This window comes from Trachurus japonicus, chromosome 12 (assembly GCF_045865225.1).
Source record: "Trachurus japonicus isolate A0001 chromosome 12, Traja_1.0".
In the NCBI taxonomy this organism is placed as follows: domain Eukaryota; kingdom Metazoa; phylum Chordata; class Actinopteri; order Carangiformes; family Carangidae; genus Trachurus; species Trachurus japonicus.
In genome coordinates this window covers 23,530,877-23,551,256 of record NC_140918.1, presented here as the reverse complement: position 1 = coordinate 23,551,256, position 20,380 = coordinate 23,530,877, and the positions used below count along the sequence as shown (strand labels likewise).

The 20,380-nt window shown below is 41.0% G+C and overlaps 2 protein-coding genes across 2 annotated transcripts; both read left to right on the top strand.

Moving 5' to 3' along the window:
• Positions 1–231: 231 nt before the first annotated feature.
• LOC146977554 (bile salt-activated lipase-like) lies at positions 232–5,050 on the top strand. The gene is made up of 11 exons (XM_085793868.1): positions 232–348; positions 620–767; positions 907–1,026; positions 1,117–1,314; positions 1,463–1,593; positions 2,449–2,556; positions 3,595–3,709; positions 3,846–4,032; positions 4,180–4,383; positions 4,534–4,743; positions 4,827–5,050. Exons 1-11 carry the CDS (start codon positions 286–288, stop codon positions 5,017–5,019), a joined length of 1,677 nt encoding a protein of 558 aa, XP_085649994.1. The 5' UTR covers positions 232–285; the 3' UTR covers positions 5,020–5,050.
• A 3,706-nt stretch (positions 5,051–8,756) lies between these two features.
• Positions 8,757–17,485, top strand: wdr5 (WD repeat domain 5). The gene is made up of 14 exons (XM_085793876.1): positions 8,757–8,966; positions 9,925–10,034; positions 10,264–10,372; positions 10,465–10,538; positions 11,533–11,622; positions 11,937–12,026; positions 12,163–12,246; positions 12,368–12,423; positions 14,975–15,021; positions 15,219–15,294; positions 15,494–15,527; positions 15,832–15,906; positions 15,994–16,081; positions 16,298–17,485. Exons 2-14 carry the CDS (start codon positions 9,957–9,959, stop codon positions 16,396–16,398), a joined length of 1,002 nt encoding a protein of 333 aa, XP_085650002.1. The 5' UTR covers positions 8,757–8,966; positions 9,925–9,956; the 3' UTR covers positions 16,399–17,485.
• The last annotated feature ends 2,895 nt before the right edge of the window (positions 17,486–20,380 follow it).

Here is a 20,380-nt window from a genome sequence, read left to right as displayed (position 1 = left end):
CAAAGTACAAATCCCTTGCCAAAATGTGTCAATAGTCAATAATCATTCCCTGATCATTTTGTGTGTTTTGGGAAACCTACTACATAGTACAAGGAATGGTGTACCTCAATTCATTTAACTTTACACCATGCTGTTTCCCAGAGGTCAGAGGTTGGGATGTCAGTCGGACCACAGGGTGACAGGGTTATATAACAAGCGTAAACAGCTATATTTACCATTTATTCTCTCACAGAGGGGATCTTGTGTATATAAGGCCCTCAGCTGCAGTCTCTTTTCTGGGCAGGCATGGAGAAACTGAGGGTTTTGTTGGCTGTTCTCCTCTCCCTGGGAGCAGCCTCAGCAGCGTCTGTAAGTCTGTAAGATTCTTTTTTATCAACATGTTTTTATTAAGAAGTTAAGATGTGGTGTAGATTAACTGTTTACTTAATTCCAGTGACCTTTTCATGTCCCACTAAACTAATCAGAATGCTATTCTGTACATGCATCCGTGGAAATAATAGGTTAACAGAAAGGTCACAGTCAATCATTCATTATAAAATAATTATTGTCCCCCCTGCGCAATAGTTATTTTGGTTGTTCATGTCTGAAAGTGAATTCTGTTTTCTGACTGTGTCTCCAGCTGGGAGTGGTGCAAACAGAAGGTGGCAGCGTCCAGGGACAAAATATCCCCCTTGGACTGTTCCGCTCTGTGGAGGTTTTCAAAGGAATTCCCTTTGCTGCCAGACCTGGGATCTTTGAGAAACCCAAACCTCACCCTGGCTGGGATGGTGAGTTCAAACCTGGTCTCAACAAACACCGATATACTGTATGTTGTCTCACATAATGTGAGGCTACGGGTCTCACTTGCACTGCAAAAATCACCACTGAAACATTGAGAAGAAACGATCAGCCCTTTTTCCACCCCAGGCATACTGAAGGCAACAAAGTTTGCCAGTAGGTGTCTCCAGATCAGCATGCTGCAGACTTCAAGCTTTGGTAGTGAAGACTGCCTTTTCCTCAACATCTGGGTTCCTCATGGCCGGCAAGGTACCTTTTTTATTTGATATGATTTTATGGTGAAGAAAATTGGTTTGCTTGTGGAATGAAAATAATGTGTCTCTTGTTGTTTTCCCAAAGTGTCATCAGACCTCCCAGTGATGATTTGGTTCTATGGAGGGGGCTTCATGGTTGGTGGATCTATGGGAGCAAATTTTCTAAACAACTACCTGTACAGTGGTCAGGAAATCGCAGACAGAGGTGGTGTCATCGTGGTGTCAGTGGGATACCGTGTGGGAACACTGGGCTTCCTCAGCACAGGGGACTCTAGCTTACCTGGTACGTACAATTAATGGGATCTGACTGAAACATAATAAATCCCTGGTGTAACTTTATATTTTTCCACTGGAATAAAGAAGAGTAGTAGTTAAATCCAGACTTAGGTATCAGTACAGTGGTTGATTGTGTTAATTTGTCGCTATGACAGGGAATTATGGGCTGTGGGACCAGCACGCCGCCATTGCCTGGGTGCATAGGAACATTCGTTCATTTGGAGGAGATCCTGAAAACATCACCCTCTTCGGAGAATCTGCAGGTGGTGCTAGTGCTAGCTTCCAGGTGAGAAGGTTATCATAACAGGGTCTAATAAAGGATAAAAGCTACAATTTAACTGAATTAATAAATGTATTCTCTTTTAATTTAGAGTTAAATAACAATGCATTAATTATAACCACAAACACCTGAAAACGTGAGGCCTGAAAAATGGCATTTATACATGACCTTTACTGTTTGAATGAACAAATAAACATTACAATAAATAACTAGAAAATTTCCTCTCGGGAAATTTTGAATGGGCCACGGGAGCTACTGCGGGTTGTGCCATCTCTGTCAACATGGGAATCAAACCCACGATCTTAAGGTCAAGACAGAGCTGATCAGACAGACACATGATCATCTTTCTATAAGCACTGATATGGAGGAGCTGAAGATGTAACTATTTAAAGGGACAACGAGGAGTTTCTATTTGGTTATAAAAAAGTCTAACGTTAATGTGGATGAATCTACGCTACCCACACTTGTTAATGGGCCCATTTTCGATAAATATATTGTTTTGTCTCTATGGTTATTTTGTTATTATTAGTGGTGGTGGAAATGCTGGGCGAGCCGACCAGTGTTTCCTTACTTTCGGTTTCGTGGCGAGTCATGAGAATAACGCAGCTAAATCGCCGTTTATGGTGGGAACTACGACGGTATGTGATCATCTTCGAACCTCTGACTTTAATTCTTGATGAATGAAAACATGAGTCTGTCTTGCGCCGGTCAAAGAAATGTACGGTGTGCGCGGAGGCTCATAAATGTAGTGTGAAAACGCTTTGCTTTTCCAAAACTCCTCGTTGTCCCTTTAAGACTTATATTAACACAAACATTCCGCTTACTTCTGCTTTAATACTATATATTTGGTCTGTTGCACAGACCCTCTCTCCCCACAACAAAGGGCTGGTCAAGAGAGCGATCTCTCAGAGTGGTGTTGCCCTCTGCCCCTGGGCTTTCAGCAGGAACCCACGCAAGGTTGCAGAACAGGTAGGTGGAGATGGATTCTTACATCCACAACTTATATTTAGTGTTTGACCTATGAATAACCAAAATGTATGTTGATATATTTGTTATTAATAAGACAGGCCTACCAATTAAAGACAGACAAATTATTCATGCCATTGAGATATATGAATTGAGTAGTGGTGTGTCCCAAATCGCGCACTTGTGCACTTACACTTAATATTTTGAGTGCATAAGTGCGTTCACACTGAGCAGTGCGCGAAAATGTAGTCCGCTATGCGCACTCAATTGGCGCACTCAAACGGCCAGAAAATTGAGTGTGGATCGATGCATACTTTCCACACTTAACGGCCGCCATCTTGGTGACGTAGCGGAAACACGTCACTACTTTTCAAACGGCGGCGGTTGCTTTGAGCAGCGACGGAGCTGACACCGGGGAAATGTCTTTAAAAAACACTCATAACAGCACAACAACAACACTAACACAAGAAAACACAACTTAATAGCTCGTTTTGATCGGCAAAAAGCGTTGTCAAGTGTCGGCGATAGGGCTCCAGCGGCCGGTTGCTATGGTTGCAATCAGAATTTAAAAAAATAGAAGAAGCAGCTGTCGAGTCATTTCCTGTAAGTGCGCAGCAGCAGTGTTTGATTTGAGACGGTACTAACCTGTCGAAATTAGTGCACTGCACAAGGCAGTGCACTGCCTTACAGTGTACTGTAAAGCAGTGCACTGAGAGAAGTGTGCGATTTGAGACACAGCACAGGACTTGGCCTTTACTAAACTGTCTGTAAAAAAGCCAGTGAATCAATAATCAGTCTTTGACAGTGTTGTTGGTTTTGGCAAAATGTGCTAATATTTCAGTATTTTACTATAAACTACATGGTGATGTAGGCTATTATGGCTTTGCTTATCTGAGAAATGAGAAAATAAGTAGCTCTAAAGAGATGAAGAAGAACTAGGTGAAAATGACCAGAATGTCAGGGAAATATTCCATCAGCCTAAATCTTGCTAGCCTACTCTAAAATACACTATAGACTGATTATTACATACCATGTGCTCAGGTTGCAGAAAAGGTCGGCTGCCCTACTGATGACAGGATGGCCGCCTGCCTGAAATCAACTGATGCTAAGACTCTCACCATGGCTTCTCCGCCCATCCAACAAGGCACCCCAGATCGTGAGCATTATTACTCATCATATCACAATGGAAACACATGATATGTGTAGCCTACATAGGTTGATAATTTTACTGGCGTCTTTGTGCCATTTTTTAACAAGCAAAATTTTGATTTTCACGTTTCAATCTATCTCAGATCCCGCTGTTAACAACCTGCTGCTGTCACCTGTTGTCGATGGAGACTTCCTCCCTGATAAGCCTGAAAACTTGTTCCACAACGCTGCTGACATCGACTACCTGGCAGGGGTTAATAACATGGACGGACACCTCTTCACTTCACAGGACATCCCCTCCCTCAAGAACAAGAATGGAGAAACTCCTGTGTAGGACTTAATTGTTTGTCCTCAGTGTGGAGACATTTTGCTTTAAATGCTCCTGTAACTTTTAAACCAAAGCCACGAAAGCGTAGAAATGTGTAAGTCTGAAGAATCCTTTCACTAACAGAGATCTCTACCTTGTATATTCTGCAGCGAGGACGTGAGGCGACTTCTCGCCGCTTATACCAAAGAGAAAGGGCAGGCTGGTTTGGAGATCGCCTTCGCTGAGTATTCATCCAACTGGGAGTCAAAACCCACCCAGGACAACATCAAGAGGACAGCTGTGGACATAGGGACTGATTACATCTTCCTAGCTCCCATTCAGACGGCCATTTGCCTGCATGCTGCTAACGCCGGGTGAGGCTGATTCTCTTATCTAAAATCGTCTTCCAATTGCCATATAGCTCTTTTACCTTTCTGTTGGATGCGTTTGCAGCAATGTGTTCAACATCTGAACTAAACCTCTAGTTGTACATTAGAATTAATGACGTACTTGGGCTTTTACAGGTCTGGCCGTACCTTCTCCTACCTGCTGTCTGAGCCCAGTTTAATGGCTGGACCAGGCAAACCCTACCATGACTGGGTGGGCTCTGACCACGCGGACGACCTGCAGTTTGTGTTCGGCAAACCTTTCACCACACCTAAGGCTTACGCAGACAGCCACAGAGACCTGTCTGGATATATGATTGCATACTGGACTAACTTTGCCAGAACTGGGTAAAAACACATTGTGTATGTTTAACATTGCAAATTCTAATAGTTACAAAATGAATACTTTCACAAGTATTTCCTTCTTACAGGAACCCCAACAAAGGAAACCTGAGGGTGCCCACGGTCTGGCCTGAGTTTACAAGTGCTGGACACCAGTTCCTGGACATCAGTGCCAAGATGAACGAAAACTCCACCGGTCAGGAAATGAGGTCACGCTTCGTTCGCCTTTGGATCAGCACCCTTCCCAGCCTTCCATCGTATCATACCACAGAAGCTCAATGATGCATTTTCAGTTCAAATAACAAATAAAGAGTGTGCACAACAAACGCAAATTATGTCCGTGGCTTTTTACATGGTTCAACCTGACTTTGCCAACAGCAAAAAACATTGATCAACATCTTTAAACCTGTGCTGCCCTACAAAGGCAAAGTGCAGTATCTGCACCAAAACAAAGGCAAACGTGCAGTAGGCCTATCTGCCATAAAATGGTCAAAATTGGTCTGAATGACAAACCTCAAAATACATGTAGGCCTAATTCAGTCCACCTCTAATCAATCATAGACTTGGTAGTTATTCATAATTTGATGCTTAAACCTGACCTGTCAGTTTGACATTTTTGCAGATACTGCACTTTGCCTTTGTAGGGCAGTGTGTGGATCTCAGGATTTTTTATAGTATATTTTTGGGGCTTTTGCCTTTAATTGATAGTGAAGTCAAGAAAGACAGGAAATAGGGAGGCAGAGAGAGAAGGGATGACATGCAGCAGGGCCACCTGAGTAGAGATTCGATACAGGGACATATCCTCTGCATGGGACGTCTGCTCTACCAACTGAGCTAAACGATGTCCCTGGATCTCAGGGCTTGACGATGACATAGCAATAAAGACGTAGCTGCAAGATATGAATTTGTCCACAGGCCTATAAAGACCATTACAAAATAGAGCTCTAACATTTGCTGAACAGTTACCACTTTCAGCTAACTAGACTTTCTCCCTGGTGCTACGAGCATCTTGCACTTTAACTATCCTAAATGGGAAAAACAGCACTTTATTCTAGAAAATTAGCACTTTAACTAACCAGCACTTTAACTTATCAGCACTTTAACCCTCTATTGCATGAAATATTTAGCCTGACAAGCCAGACTATTAAAATGTATAGTCTGGCAACGACCGGTAGACCTCGGCTCAATCCAGGGGGCGGGATGAAGGCTGTCTTTCAAACTGCCTCTGCACGCAATAGGGTAGCGCTACGACCAATCAGAGCAAAGAACAGGATGATGTTAGCCTGACAAGCCAATTAAAATGTATGTCGTCATCGCGTTAAGCCCGCCCAACGACTCTCTAACAGATAGAGCGCTGTGATTGGTGAACACAAACGGTGTTCGAGACTCAAAAAGTTCCTATGGCTCGTTTCTAGACCCACCTACGGAGCAAATATTTTTTACTGCTGCTAGGGTGCGTCTAGATTTCTAGGCTATGAAATATTACTAAGGCATGGTAAAAAATGTTTTGCATGTTTTTATTACTTAAAATTGTCTAAATAACAGAAATATTTTTTAAAAATCTTAATTTTTTTTTAAAGGGGGGGTCGTTGGTAAATTGTTGCCATATGGCAACAATATGCATTTGTGGAAAGTCCCATAAAATCAACATTTTTGACCAAAAACTAATTTTATTTAAAGCAACACTCAACAAATCCATCTCATACTCAACCAAAACTAACAAACAAACATTTATACAATAAAAACATTGTATAATTTCAACAGTTATCTAAAATGTCTGAGAACCTGGAACCTGGAACCCGTCTCAATGAAGTACATTGAATCACTCATTTTATTTCATTTCATTCAGTTATCTAGAAGATATAAGTGCAGGTCTATTTAGATAATGTTACAAAATACCTTTCACAAAATATAAAAAAAATATATAATGTTTTTACCTTTAAAATATAAGAAAAGGTTGTAAACATAGTCTCAGGGTAGGTTCATGCTATGTAAGTCAATGGGACTCCATTGCGTTGAATGCACCAGGAATTTTCCATATTTGCATACTGTTGCCATGTGGCAACAAATGTATTTTAGCATATTACAAAAATACTATTACATCAAAACTGAATTAAATGTTAAAAAAAATAAAGTTTATAGTGATTTCAATTTTTTATTTGATGAAAATTTTCCAAAATTCTGAATAAAAGACAGTCTTCGGGAGCCCCACACAATGATGTTTACATGGCAAATGTCCATGAGCAAAAGGAACTGGCAAACAGGATATCTTGGTCATTTGACCTCATAAATTGTATGTCCTTCAAAGTAAAAGCCCCCTTTTCACACCTAACTGTAAAAACAAAAAAAAAATATCATAGCTTTTTAGAAAAATGAACACCATGCAAACTCCATGCACTTTATCGGCCCCGCCGTAGTCCCCCGGTTGCCCACGGGGTAACAGGTGTGGCCCGTGTGTGTGGTGCCGTTGTGTTAAAGGGATAGTTCAACATTTTGGCAAATTGGCCCATTGCCATAATCGCTATAGTCATAGCAGTAGGTTCGTTACCTTTAATTGTAGGTGTAAGCTATTTTCAGTACGGCGGAGCGCAGCAGCTGGCTGCTCAGAGCTACGCTATGGAGGCTAAGGGAATTTCTTGGTTTCCCTCATTAAACTCATAAAATTCAACATCCCAAAACTCCACAGCGCTTTTGTAGACAAGTTGTGAGCTGCACAACCACCACGCTATGAGATAATGACGGAACGATACGAAACGGAGCCGTTTTCGAGGTAAATACAGGGTAAATACGGAGACTGCTTGCTGAAAAACTGTCCCTGAACGCAACGCGCATCAGCGGTTTTGTATGAATTTACCTCGAAAACGGCTCAGTTTCGTATCGTTCCGTCATTATCTCATAGCGTGGTGGTTGTGCAGCTCACAACTTGTCTACAAAAGCGCTGTGGAGTTTTGGGATGTTGAATTTGATGAGTTTAATGAGGGAAACCAAGAAATTCCGTTAGCCTCCATAGCGTAGCTCTGAGCAGCCAGCTGCTGCGCTCCGCCGTACTGAAAATAGCTTACACCTACAATTAAAGGTAATGAACCTACTGCTATGACTATAGCGATTATGGCAATGGGCCAATTTGCCAAAATGTTGAACTATCCCTTTAAGCTGTGTCTTTCTATGTCTTGGGCCTTTTCTGTATTGCACTGTGTTGTGTAGCCTATTCTTTGGCATCTGTATTTTATTGTGTTTTGTATTGTGAGTGTCGGGACTACAGATGGGGGGGGGGGGGGGGGGGGCTAAATCTGGTACAACCGTCTTTTCATTGTTTTGTTTTTTTCCAATTGACTATTGGTAATGTAGGCTACACTATAATGTCCTGTTTCAATAAACTAAACTAACAAGCTACAGACTCAAAGCTTAAACTTTGCTCTCTGGTCATTGACATTTTCTCCATAGTTGATGTTATTGTGGCAAATCACACGGAGAGAGCAGCGCTTTGTCAGTTTACCATTTCCGTGTAGCTAAAAACTCTAGCATTCATGTTAACCAATTTATTTATCTACATGAGCAACATAAGCTGGACTCTCTCAGCATTTTTTATTGGCTAAAGTCTTTGAGCATTAGGGTTAGGGTTACCCATAAAATACCACAAGGGGGGTGGATGTAGCACATGAGTCAGCTCATGTTTCTGTCTTCCAGGTTTCTTGCCCTCCTGCACCAACAGGTCTTAGACCAACTGTCTCCCGGTTTCATCATCCCAACACAGTCATAATACTGTCTGTGCAGAAGAATAAATGTCTTAACTTGAGGCTTAGACTTGCAGGAGTGTTTGTCCAGAGTATCTACCTCTATCTCCACAGGAACAGGAGTAAGAAAACGTTTCAAAACGTTACAACACGTTAAATATCCAACTGAAAAGTATCAATAAATTTTTCTTAAGCAGGTTGCTGTAAAACCACATTTAAAACGGCCTAACTTTCAGTTGACAAAAAATAAATTGACACTTAAAATGTCCCTCATTAGTTTCCGTTACTCCTGTGCGCAACGCGCATGCGCAAACCAACACCACACCACATTCCGCGCGTCTGCTCGCAGCTTCCTTCCCGCAGACAAACATCCAGCAGCCAGCAGACTGTTGTTTAATGCTTCCTAAACCATCGTCTGAATCCATGTACACGCGTTTCTTTCTCCAGTATTTACGAGGAGAAACAGTGTGACCGCGGAGCCGCGTTCAAATCCCCGTAAGTACCGTCTCAACACTGATTTCTCATTGTTTGAATGGAGGGCCCCTCCGTGGCAGCTCTGGCGATTTGTCAACACCATCAGTGGATTTCTGGCAGACTGGATGATCACACTGGAATTAGCCATTGTATAAAAGCAGTGGGTTGAACACAGACTTATTATTTCTTTCTGCAAGACGTAAAATCTAGTGTACGTTAATAGACACGGTGTCTCATCTCCGCAGCGGTGCTGGCTCTGTTTGGGTCGACAGGCTCCGGTTCAGCCTTTTGTTAGATTTTTTTATTATTATTCTTTTTTTAAATCACGCTTCAGCTTCACAACATTAAGCCCAAACGATTGTTTACCCGTTTACAGGTAAACGTAAAATAGACCGAGTTTACTGTGTAAAAACGGTTCTGTTTACTTCCTGAGACACGAATGAGGCTAGTTAGCATTAGCTTGCTAAAGCTAACTGAGAGAAGCTAAATCGAAAGGAGAAATCCCCTTAAAGGCCAGTAAACAACGGTAAAAGCCAGCGATTTAAAGTGCATCAGTCCAGACAGTACAGTGTCACATTCAGTGGCTATAGATCAATAAACAGGCTCATGTCTGTCAGTGGTTCACATGATTTTCATTTAATTATCATTTAACGTTAGACATATGGATCTCATAGTCTAAACAGTTTACATCCAACACTTTATAATGACAGAAGACTCTGTTGTGTTGTCGTGTTATGTGCCAGGTTGTGAATGTGATACTGGGGTGTATCTGTGTTCACATAACAGGTTAAGTCTGAGATTTTATTTTGGCTGTTTCACATTTTAAATAGTTTATATCTAGAAGCTCCATGTTGCCTCTCCAGCCTCTCAACCTGTGTTCACTGTCTCGTCCTCTGTCGTCTGTGGATGTAACAGCACTTTCTGACTAAATAATTAAATTCCTGGCGTAATTCACTGTCTGTTTCTTCTCTGGCTACAGGATCCTGCACAATAGATGCTAATTTCTTCACCATGGCAACAGAGGATAAGAAACCAGAGACTGATACGAAACCTCCAGTATCATCATCAGCCTCCGCCAGTCAGAGCAAGGTTTGGATTCATTCAATGTTTTAGGTGTTTCCCCACAGCATCTGTTTATTTTTGGGGAGATTGATTGATTGATTGATTGATTGATTGATCGATCCTTTGTCATTTTTTTTATGTGAGATTGATAATATATTTTTCTGTGATGTTGTTTCGGAAACACAAATGTGTGGCTTGTCGCTTGTCACAGTGTGGGCGGTGAGTTTTAAATGTCACATTGTGTTTTCATTGACAGTCGGCACCCGCCAAACCAAACTACAGCCTGAAGTTCACGTTAGCGGGCCACACGAAGGCCGTCTCCTCTGTCAAGTTCAGCCCCAGCGGAGAGTGGCTCGCCAGCTCATGTGAGCTCCCTTCACGCTTTTACACTAGTGAACGAGAACGATCAATAAGCTGAAATGCAGGAAAAGTGATCGAATGTTTGTTTTGTTTCCAGCTGCTGATAAACTCATCAAAATCTGGGGAGCTTATGACGGCAAGTTTGAGAAAACCATCTCTGGACACAAACTGGTGAGTTGAACAGATTCTCAGTGTTACTGCTGCGTTTTTCTTTTTCTCAATAGCAACAGACACATCCATTTCCTTTCATTTACATTCCCCTTTTTACAGCTGCACTTAATCTTCACACTTGTATTCAAGAATTGTGTAAAAAAAACAGTATAAACACACAGGGTTCCCACGCATCCTGGAATACCCGTCATGGAAAATGAGCAAAAAAGTCAAATGTCCTGGAAAAGCTCGAGTTGTCTTGGAAAATTATTTATCATATTGTGCCATCAGCTACCAGAGCTCTGTCTGTTGGACTTCTTCAGACCCCACTAAGGGTTTTTTTTCCCACAGAAATACCCTGTGAGAAAACAAGTACCTATGAGTTAATGAGTGTTTCCAGTATTGGACTGTGAGCATGAGGGTTTTCTCTTCTGAGTGACGGATAGAGGAGCAGCAGAGAGCTGTTTTGGTGTGGTTTAAAAGCAACCACACACACGTTGTTCTATGATAAATTTGTCATAATTTCTGAGCATGTAGTAGATTTTTTCATAGATAAGCTAGAGCCATAGGTTGCACATCTTTAAATCAGACTTCTGGGGGTGAGAAGAGAATAAATATAGAAACAAACTGGTTAATAGGATACAACTGTCCCCCCCAAAAAAAAACAGTTCTCCAAAGCATAAATGGGACGAGGAGTGTATTTGTGTCTGGCATAACATGTCTGTCAGACTGTAGCAGCTGGAAAAGTCCTGGAAAATGATTTCAAGAAAAGAGTGGGAACCCTGATACACAACTATAAATTTTAAAATATATAATGAGATAAAATAATGATAAATAGAAAATAGTAACAATTCTATTACATAACGTTAGAGAGAGCAAAGGAGAAGGGGAAGAAAATCCACTCTGGATATAAACTGCTGTGGTTTTGATGCTGTTTTGCTTTGGTTTTGAGAACTGGGATTGTTGGAAAACAGTGATTTAGTTATTAACTTTACTTCCACGCCGTCTGTTCCAGGGCATATCTGACGTGGCCTGGTCGTCTGACTCCAACCTCCTGGTGTCTGCATCAGACGACAAAACCCTGAAGATCTGGGACGTCAGCTCGGTGAGAGAGCTTCACTTGTCTTTCCAAACTAACCGTGCAGGAGAGTGTGTGACCGGTCAGACGCTGTTGCAGCTTCTTGTGTCATTCCACATTCATGAAACGCCAACACGAAATCCACGGGCTCCGTTTGGATCCATATCTGTTTCAATTTCAATTTTTAATCTCTGTTGAAGCTGCGGTTTACTTTTACTGCGTTGGTCTGAGGACGCTCTGATACCGGCTCTGCTCGGGTTTAAGAGGGGTAAAACTGTTCAACTCTGTTCTGCTGCCAGACAGAAAGTGACATTTCCACTCTTTTTTTTTCTGTCACCCAGGGAAAATGCCTAAAAACTCTAAAAGGTCACAGCAACTACGTCTTCTGCTGCAACTTCAACCCCCAGTCCAATCTTATCGTGTCAGGATCGGTGAGTGCGAAGCCTTTGGCATGAAACAAGCAGTAAATGGAAACCAGATGTTAGACCTTTTCCGAAGCGCTCACTCGGAGCATTAGAAGTATGTCTCTGATGAATGTTCTTTTTCTCTTTTTTTTCCTGCTCATAGTTTGATGAGAGTGTGAGGATATGGGACGTGAAGACTGGGAAATGTTTGAAAACATTGCCGGCTCATTCTGATCCCGTCTCTGCTGTAAGTCATTATTTAAAAATTCCAAACACAAGTTCAGTCGTCAGGACTGAGGATCAACATGATGTCAGTGATGATGATGATGATGTTGTGTGTGTGTGTGTGTGTGTGTGTCTCCTCGCAGGTTCATTTCAACAGAGACGGCTCCCTGATCGTGTCCAGTAGCTACGACGGCCTCTGGTGAGAACACACTTTGTTAAACAGCATTATATCAGACAGTGGTTGTTGCCTCATTAGTGACGCAGCACTAATTGTGTCCTCATTAGCAGATCAGCGCTCAGTCAGTTAATCACCTTATTGATCATGAACAGGGCCGTTGCTAGGAATTCTGGGCCCCCTTAAAGAATACTAAAGTGGGCCCCTGCCTCGTGACTTTTCCAGTTTTTTTTTTCTTAGACTACCTATGTATTATAATTTTTTATTTAGCCTACTTTGTTTTTTATTGCTAACGCAGCATTACTATGAGTATTAGTCAGGATCCTTTGCAGAATAAATCAGTCATACAAAGATTAGACTTCTGGGGTTTTTTGTGGGCCCCACTGGTCGCTGGGCCCCTAGAATTATCATCACCTTTCACAACTATACGACGACCCTGATCATGAAACTTATTGGCCACAGCTCAGCATGGAGGTGTGTGTCGCTGTGCTCACAGGATCCGTTTCCTGGGTTTTTGTAATTAGGAAAGTCACGTTATAAGTTCTATTATTTTTTTCTTATTCCATTTACCTATTTCATCTTTTTTCATAGTACACATTGTTGAATGTGATCGCATGACGTCTGTCCGACTACCCATTTCTCCGACCATACATTTCTTTATTTTTGCGTCCATTAGTCCAACCTCCCATTTCTCCGACTTAAGTAGCCCTAACCTAAACCTTACCCTAAACCTAACCTTAACACTGTAGAATGCGTAGTCGGAGAAATGAGCCGTCTGACTTTTGGGCAGTCGGACTGATGTATGCTCCCCGTTGAATGTAAGATAGTATTTCCTTGGTGTTTTAGTTTTTGGGTGTGCGAATGTCTGTAAATGTCTGTTTATTATTTTTTATCACGTAAAGCACTTTGAGCTGCTTCCTGTATGAAAAGTGCTCTACAAATAAAGTTTGATTGATTGGTGGGGTGGCAGCGTGGTGCAGTGGTTGGCGCTGCTGCCTCTCAGTGTGAAGGTTCTGTGTTCTGCTCTCCAGCTTCCTCCCACAGTCCAAACATGCACATTAGGTTAATTGGAAACTCTGTAAAGTGTCCCATGTGTCTCTATATGTCAGTCCGTAGTGATTTGTCCACCTTTGTACCCCGCCCTCGTCCTGCGCCCCCCACCTCCCTGTACTGTGACCTCGTACTGTTGAGTAGTACAGCTAATGGATGGATGATTTAAAATCTCTCCACTTGAATAAAAACATGTAGGATGGAGCTTAATAGCAAATTTCCTGCAAAACATTTACAAATGTAAATTCACCCTCAGCCATGTTGCACTGCAGCTCTGTGACAAACAGAAGCGCTGTGTGTCTGCAGGAGGGAGATAGGCTGAGTTTGCAGATGAAATTCAAAATGCCATTGTGTTGTTAGATTGGTGCAGAAACGCTCATCGGTGTTGGCAGCTCTGCAGCATTGTCATACGATGATGCTACGCAGGCTCTGCTAATGCAGGATTGTGTGACTGACTTAATTGTTGCATGGCTTCTGTGATTGGTTAGTTATCTGTTATCAGTTGGCATTGATCAGGGGAGAGCAGCCAGACAGATATGAAGTAACAAGAAGAAGGAGTACAAATATGTTGTTATGATTGTTTCTAATAGATGTCTAATAGAAACCAACAGGATGGAGATAGTTGTCTGGTTTTTAAATATTTGTGATGTTTGACCCTCAATCATTTTAATTTGTAAGAGTCTCAGTTTTAAAGGGATAGTTCTACATTTTGGCAAATTGGCCCATTGCCATAATCCCTATAGTTTTAGTTATAGTTTAGAACAGTGGAGCAGAGCCGCAAGCTGCTCCACCGTTCTAAAAATAGCTTGCACCGACAATTATAGTCTAACCTACTGCTAAGACTATAGGAATTATGGCAATGGGCCAATTTGCCAAAATGTTGAACTATCCCTTTAAGGTAATTTGTAGATTGTGAAAAGTAATTACAGCTCTATGAGCATCATAACAAAGTCTGTTACACAGTTAATAAGCTGCTGCTGCTGCTGCTGCTGTTGTTGTGTGTCTGTAGCTGTGACTCATCACACACAGTTCTCTTATCATCACTGCTTATATTAGAAGAAGAAAAAAAAGGAAAAGTGGTAGGTTTTGCCTCTGACAGGAACTGGCAACCCTCCAGACGGAGCAGATCTGCGTCATTGTGCTGGAATCAGACGAGTCTTTCTTCCAAGTCGTGAATGAATTCTCTGCTTCTCTCTTTTCTTTTGCTCGTGGCTTCTTCTTCTGCTGCCACTTCTGTTTAAATCCTCTTTTCTTGGCCGTCGACAGAATGTAAAAACTGCAAAAACATATTTAGCTGACTAAATATGGATGAAACTCTTCCATATGGAAAGTCAAGTGTTGTGACGGGGGGTCTCAAACATTTATGGGATGAATTCTGTCGGTACTGATCCACTGTGTGTCCACCGCTCTGCACACCATCGGAGTTTATTTGTCAGGTTACCTCACGATCTTAAAAAAGAAAAAAAAAAGAACGCAACAACTGCTAATGAAATGATGTTGTTTTTTTTCTTCTCTCCATTCGCAGCCGAATCTGGGACACAGCCTCAGGCCAGTGTTTAAAGACACTCATAGGTAAGATCATCAGTATGTGCAGCACATTTAGGTCGTCTCCAGTCTCCTTGACCTGGTTCTGTTGAATCTGTTACAGCAAACGCTGAAAAACACCGACGACAGAAAATCCAATTTATTTCCTTCAGTTTCCTGATGTAAAATGTACAAAAAATAATTTATTTTCTATAAACCGATCGTTTTTCTTGTGTTTATTTTAGATGATGACAACCCTCCTGTGTCGTTTGTCAAGTTCTCCCCCAATGGGAAGTACATCCTGGCTGCAACACTGGACAAGTGAGTGTGAAGTCGCTGCTGCTGTTTTCAGATTAAATCATGTTGATCTGCTTCTTCTCTTTGGTTTCCACCAGCAGAGGGCAGCATGAGACTATAATCAGCTATAATACAGTTTTATGTTGACAGCAGGTATAAGATGAACATGAATAAAATATGTCTGTTTTTACATTGTTGTCATGTTTGTGTGTTTGTTTTGCAGCACGCTGAAGCTGTGGGACTACAGCAAAGGAAAGGTAACGACTGTTCATGTATAAATCATGTGGAATATCTTCACATAATACTCTTTTTATACGTTTTATACATATTTATTATATCTGTCTTTTATTTTGAAACTGAGACAGACATTGTTTCCTGTGGTGATAAATACATTTATGTGCAAATATCCACTAATTTGACTTCATAATAATAATTTCGATTGTTTTCATCACTTAAATGTTTGTTTATTTGTGAGAATAACACAGGTTTTGCAAAGGTGAATATTTTTGAGGTTTTGATTGAGATGCTTCATGTCTGTTTATTTGTTCTTCATCTCCTCAGTGCTTGAAAACGTACACGGGCCATAAAAATGAGAAATACTGCATATTTGCGAATTTCTCTGTCACCGGTGGAAAGGTAAGATCTCCTCTGACCCACTCACTCACCTGGACAGGTTGTGTGTGTCTGTGTGTGTATTTACTGATCTGAACTGCTCTCTTGCAGTGGATCGTGTCGGGCTCGGAGGACAACATGGTTTACATCTGGAACCTGCAGACCAAGGAGATTGTGCAGAAGCTCCAGGGCCACACAGGTACAACACACACAATCCTGACTTAGCTTCTAAATGTTGGTATTTCATCGAGCTGCAGAACCATGTGGGTCATTTCTTCAGGAGATAACTCCTGAAGTTTTGCAAAGACACACACTGTGTAAATAAATGATAATTCTCAGCTCCTCTGTGCTTCTAAAACTTTGATTTGCATTTCTAAACTCCGTTTCAATTTTCCCTCTGGTCGCTTCCTTTCAGACGTCGTCATCTCGACTGCCTGCCACCCAACAGAGAACATCATCGCATCCGCAGCTTTAGAAAATGACAAAACCATCAAGCTATGGAAAAGCGACTGCTAAGCCCTCTGGATCTTTTGGGGCCCATTCATATTTCTTTTCTTTTTTCTTTTTTTTCTCCTACATTTTGTTGTAAGAAAAGAGGACTTTTTTTCTAACAGAGAGCACCTGCTGGGTGCAGACGGCTCTTAGGTAATGAAATTCAGCACGGAGAGCCGAACGATGAGATGCATCAACCACACACACAACGCACACACACACTTGAACGCACAACATCAGCCGAGGCGATTTCCCGCAGCAGCAGACGTGTTCCTCCCGCATCCCGAGATATTTCATCAGTTTTTATGGTTTTTTCTCCTTCTGGTACCAGATTTTGTCGTCTCAGAAGGCAAATGGGTGACTTGTTCCAATCTACCACACGGCTCTGGTGCTTCAGTATTTTTTAACACTGCATGTTATTGCTTCATACCAGCTCCCACACACACACATCTCCCTTGTAATATACGTCTGATGATAATTTGGCCTTTCTTTGGGAAAAAAAAAACAAACTAATCTGTTGTCTGTGTAACTGTGTAGTTCTGTCTAAATTACTTCAAAACTGAGCTTTAAGTAAAAAAAAAAAAACATTAAAAAAACCCTAAGGCCCTTTTTTTGTCTGTTATTTATTCATTCAAGTGGTGCCACGATTACTATTCTTTCTTTCATTGATATCAAATGTCAGACCTTAAGTAAGTGCTGTGCCATAACATCATATATGTTCAGAACAGGAAAGTCCAAATCACCTCAAGAGTGTGATGTCACATAATAACACACGGACAGTTTTAATCACTAATATCTACATATTAGTTTTTCTACACTTGTGTTGGAGCCTTGAACTGGTGTTGACGTTTCATAGCTCACCTCAGTGACCAAATGCGTTTCTTTTGTGTTGTAGGATTCGTACATAGTACACCGTCATGTACTGTGATTATTTTAGCTGTCTCTGTGTGTGTGTTTTTTTTTTTTTTTTTTTAAATAATCTCTGCTTTCTGATTAGCTCATAGTTCTGCACATGAAGCCAGCAGCCTCTGTTCTCTATAGTTAACCTGGATTTTTGTGGAATATGATGACATATGACCTGCAACTTAATAAAACCAGTTTTTGTATGTTTCATGTTTGTGAGTCGTGAGTGAAAACGTGTTGTCGTCGTCGTTGTCGTCGTTGGGGAAGTGACTCAACTCAGCGTCAGTCGAGCTTCACTTGAAAGTTTTTTAATAACTTTTTTTTTCTGTCCATGAAAGAACATCAGAGAACAACCCACAAAGAACAGATGACAAAAAATTCCACCTCCTTTTTAAAAATAGACAAAAATATAATGAAGACATTCCCATCTTGCAGCGACAGGTTGAAAAATGGCGAAGTAAAGGCGACACAGTTACCAAGGTGCCAAAGCCAACTATTCCTCTCATTTAATAATCTGAAAATGTTCTCTTGCCTCGTCGAATAAGCTTTTCCACAACGTATACAACAGCCCACAGAAGAAAAGGCAAAGAACAAAGCACATAAGCAAGGGATAAAATTACCTTTGTACAAAAATAGATCTTTTTCCAAGTGTTTTTTTTCCTTTTCTTTTTTTTTTTTTTAAACTTGAACATTTTACTGTCTATGCAACAAAGAAAGCAGTGATTGTGTCACAAGCTCAGCTTTTCCTGATTACATTTTTTTGAACATACAATTGCCAAGCAACACATATTTTGGAGGGTTTAAAGACTCAACCTTTTTGTTTTCTCTTTCACTGGTTTTTTTTTCTTTTTTGAGGTCCCATGAACTGCTGAGGAGCTGGTTCGTTTTGAGTTTGGAGGTGCTGTGAATCTGCTGGTTGATCTAGAGTAATTTCACAAAGTCGAGGTCGAAATGAAAAACAAAAACAAAACAAAACAAAAAGATATCTGTGAAAAAGAAAACACCATAAAACTCTGAGTTGAAGAACACCTGGTGTGGAACAGTTTGGTCTGAGAGACTTGTCCCCTCTTTCAATGTCGGAAATACTCAAGGAACAGATCTTTTGTTATATATTTATAAATATATACACATATACATATTAACAAAATATAGCTTTATGTTATAAAGCATTCATGTAGGTTCTCATTCTGTGTGGGTGATCGTTTCTGTTATCTCGCCCAGAAGATCCTTGTCTGTCCATGTCCTGCAGGGGAGTGGGCTCCCACATCATCCACTTTATGGCTTAAGATACCTGCAGTAACCAATCACAGTAAACTGAGAGCAGGAGACCTCGTCACACTAAACACAACAGGAGGATTCTCATTTGAAACTCGGGTCACCCTGTTGGAAACAAGAAACATTTAATTGCTTAGTATCTGCTTTTTTTTTTCTTCTCTTTTTTGATTAAGAAACGTTGCCTGGTGTTAGCTGTGCTGAGCTGAATGCGAGCAGAGCTTCTCTTTGCTTCAATTGATTTACTTTTTTCTTCTTTTAACAGACAAACAAGAATCGTTTTCCAGAATATAAATACTGTAAACTGAGCTCAAGCTGGCAGTCAATACTGTCACCTGGATAGTTAGTAATAACACAGACCACCTCATGGAAACTGTAGTAACAATAAAACAATGAGCCCAGAGGTCACACTGAAGTTATTGCTACTTTTGTTTTCAGACGCTGAGGTTTCCGTCTGATCCAAAAGAACATCGATGATAATAACACTGTGAGAAAGTGCCATCTTGTTGTCTGATTAAATACTTGTAGAAAAAAAAAAATTCAAGTAATGTTGCAGTGCTGCTTCTCTTCCACTAGAGGGAGCTCACAGCTCTTAAATCTCACACCAAATACCCCACATACACTCTCTCTCTCTGTCTTATCCAAACTGCTCTGAGACTGAAAGTAAAGGTCGTACTCCTGCTTGAAGTATACAGTATCTGACATTTCAATGCTGGCATCTGAACCGGCTCTTTGCTTTTTCTTCATAAGGAAAAAGATCAGCGGATGTCTGGGGATCAGTTTCTCAGAGGTGGATTAACGCCCCACTGGAGGCCCGTCTGTGATGCACGTCTGTGAGACCAGCCCCCAAATCACCCTGAAAAATTGACATATGGTCACTGCTTCATCAGTGTTTTGGCCCGAGACACAACTTCTATGGAGTCCTGAGAGTGACAACAGATACTTTTTCAGACTTTTCCTTTTCTCTTCTGCAGAAATGATGTTCAATTATTAAAGTTGGCAAACTGACACAAAAAAAAAAATATATATATATATATTAATCAGAAACCGACAGCTGTTCTGTACCAGCTCCTGTTACTGCTCTGTAGGATGGCTGCCACTTGATGATTCAAATGCTTTCAGTGAAAGATGGGAACTGAAAATGCTAAAGAAGTAGAGATAAAAAACACACACACACAAAAGCACATGGAACAGAGATTCTAAAAGTCTGCCTTAAAATCAATATTATTTTTCATTCTTAAAATCCAATTAATAATAACCCAGTTAAAATTTGAATTGATTAATTTTATGTTCATGAAGTTTAATTTAAAAGAAATGTTTTTTATGTGGCACTGTCAAGACTCCATACACTGAATCAGACCATTAACCAATGTAGAATATCAATGAAATCCTTGAGTTGAACTGTTGAAGTCATTATCTCACATCTTGCTGTTATTATCTGGCATGTCCTTTACCTCCTGCTGCTCCACTGTACCACAAAACACTGTCAACTGAGGCTGATGGCCGTTTGTTTTCTGTGTCACAGCTAAATAAACCAGTCATATCTGAAAAGTGGGGGGTGGGGGGTAACCTCAATAAGATTTCTGCACCAGGAAAGGATTGCAGTGTGGACCCACACCTCACAAACACTTGTTTTAAAAGGACTCAGACCTTCCTAAGCCGAAGCAACGTGCACCCACTCTGTGGACAATCTTTGGAAATGCACTTGATGCATAGTTTTGCAGCAGCTGCAGCATTTAGAGAAAAGGAGAAAAAAAAAGCAGAATATGGGCATAAAGCATATTTATACATAACATGGAGACATTTAACATTTCAACTTGAGTGACACTTG

Excerpts from the sequence above, each read along its gene's own strand:
- wdr5 (XM_085793876.1), top strand. The coding sequence starts at position 9,957 with ATGGCAACAGAGGATAAGAAACCAGAGACTGATACGAAACCTCCAGTA. Across the intron at positions 15,295-15,493 it reads CTGGCTGCAACACTGGACAA|CACGCTGAAGCTGTGGGACT; the intron begins GTGAGTGTGAAG and ends TTTGTTTTGCAG. Across the intron at positions 15,528-15,831 it reads GGGACTACAGCAAAGGAAAG|TGCTTGAAAACGTACACGGG; the intron begins GTAACGACTGTT and ends TCATCTCCTCAG.
- LOC146977554 (XM_085793868.1), top strand. The coding sequence starts at position 286 with ATGGAGAAACTGAGGGTTTTGTTGGCTGTTCTCCTCTCCCTGGGAGCA. Across the intron at positions 3,710-3,845 it reads CCAACAAGGCACCCCAGATC|ATCCCGCTGTTAACAACCTG; the intron begins GTGAGCATTATT and ends AATCTATCTCAG. Across the intron at positions 4,384-4,533 it reads CTGCATGCTGCTAACGCCGG|GTCTGGCCGTACCTTCTCCT; the intron begins GTGAGGCTGATT and ends GGGCTTTTACAG.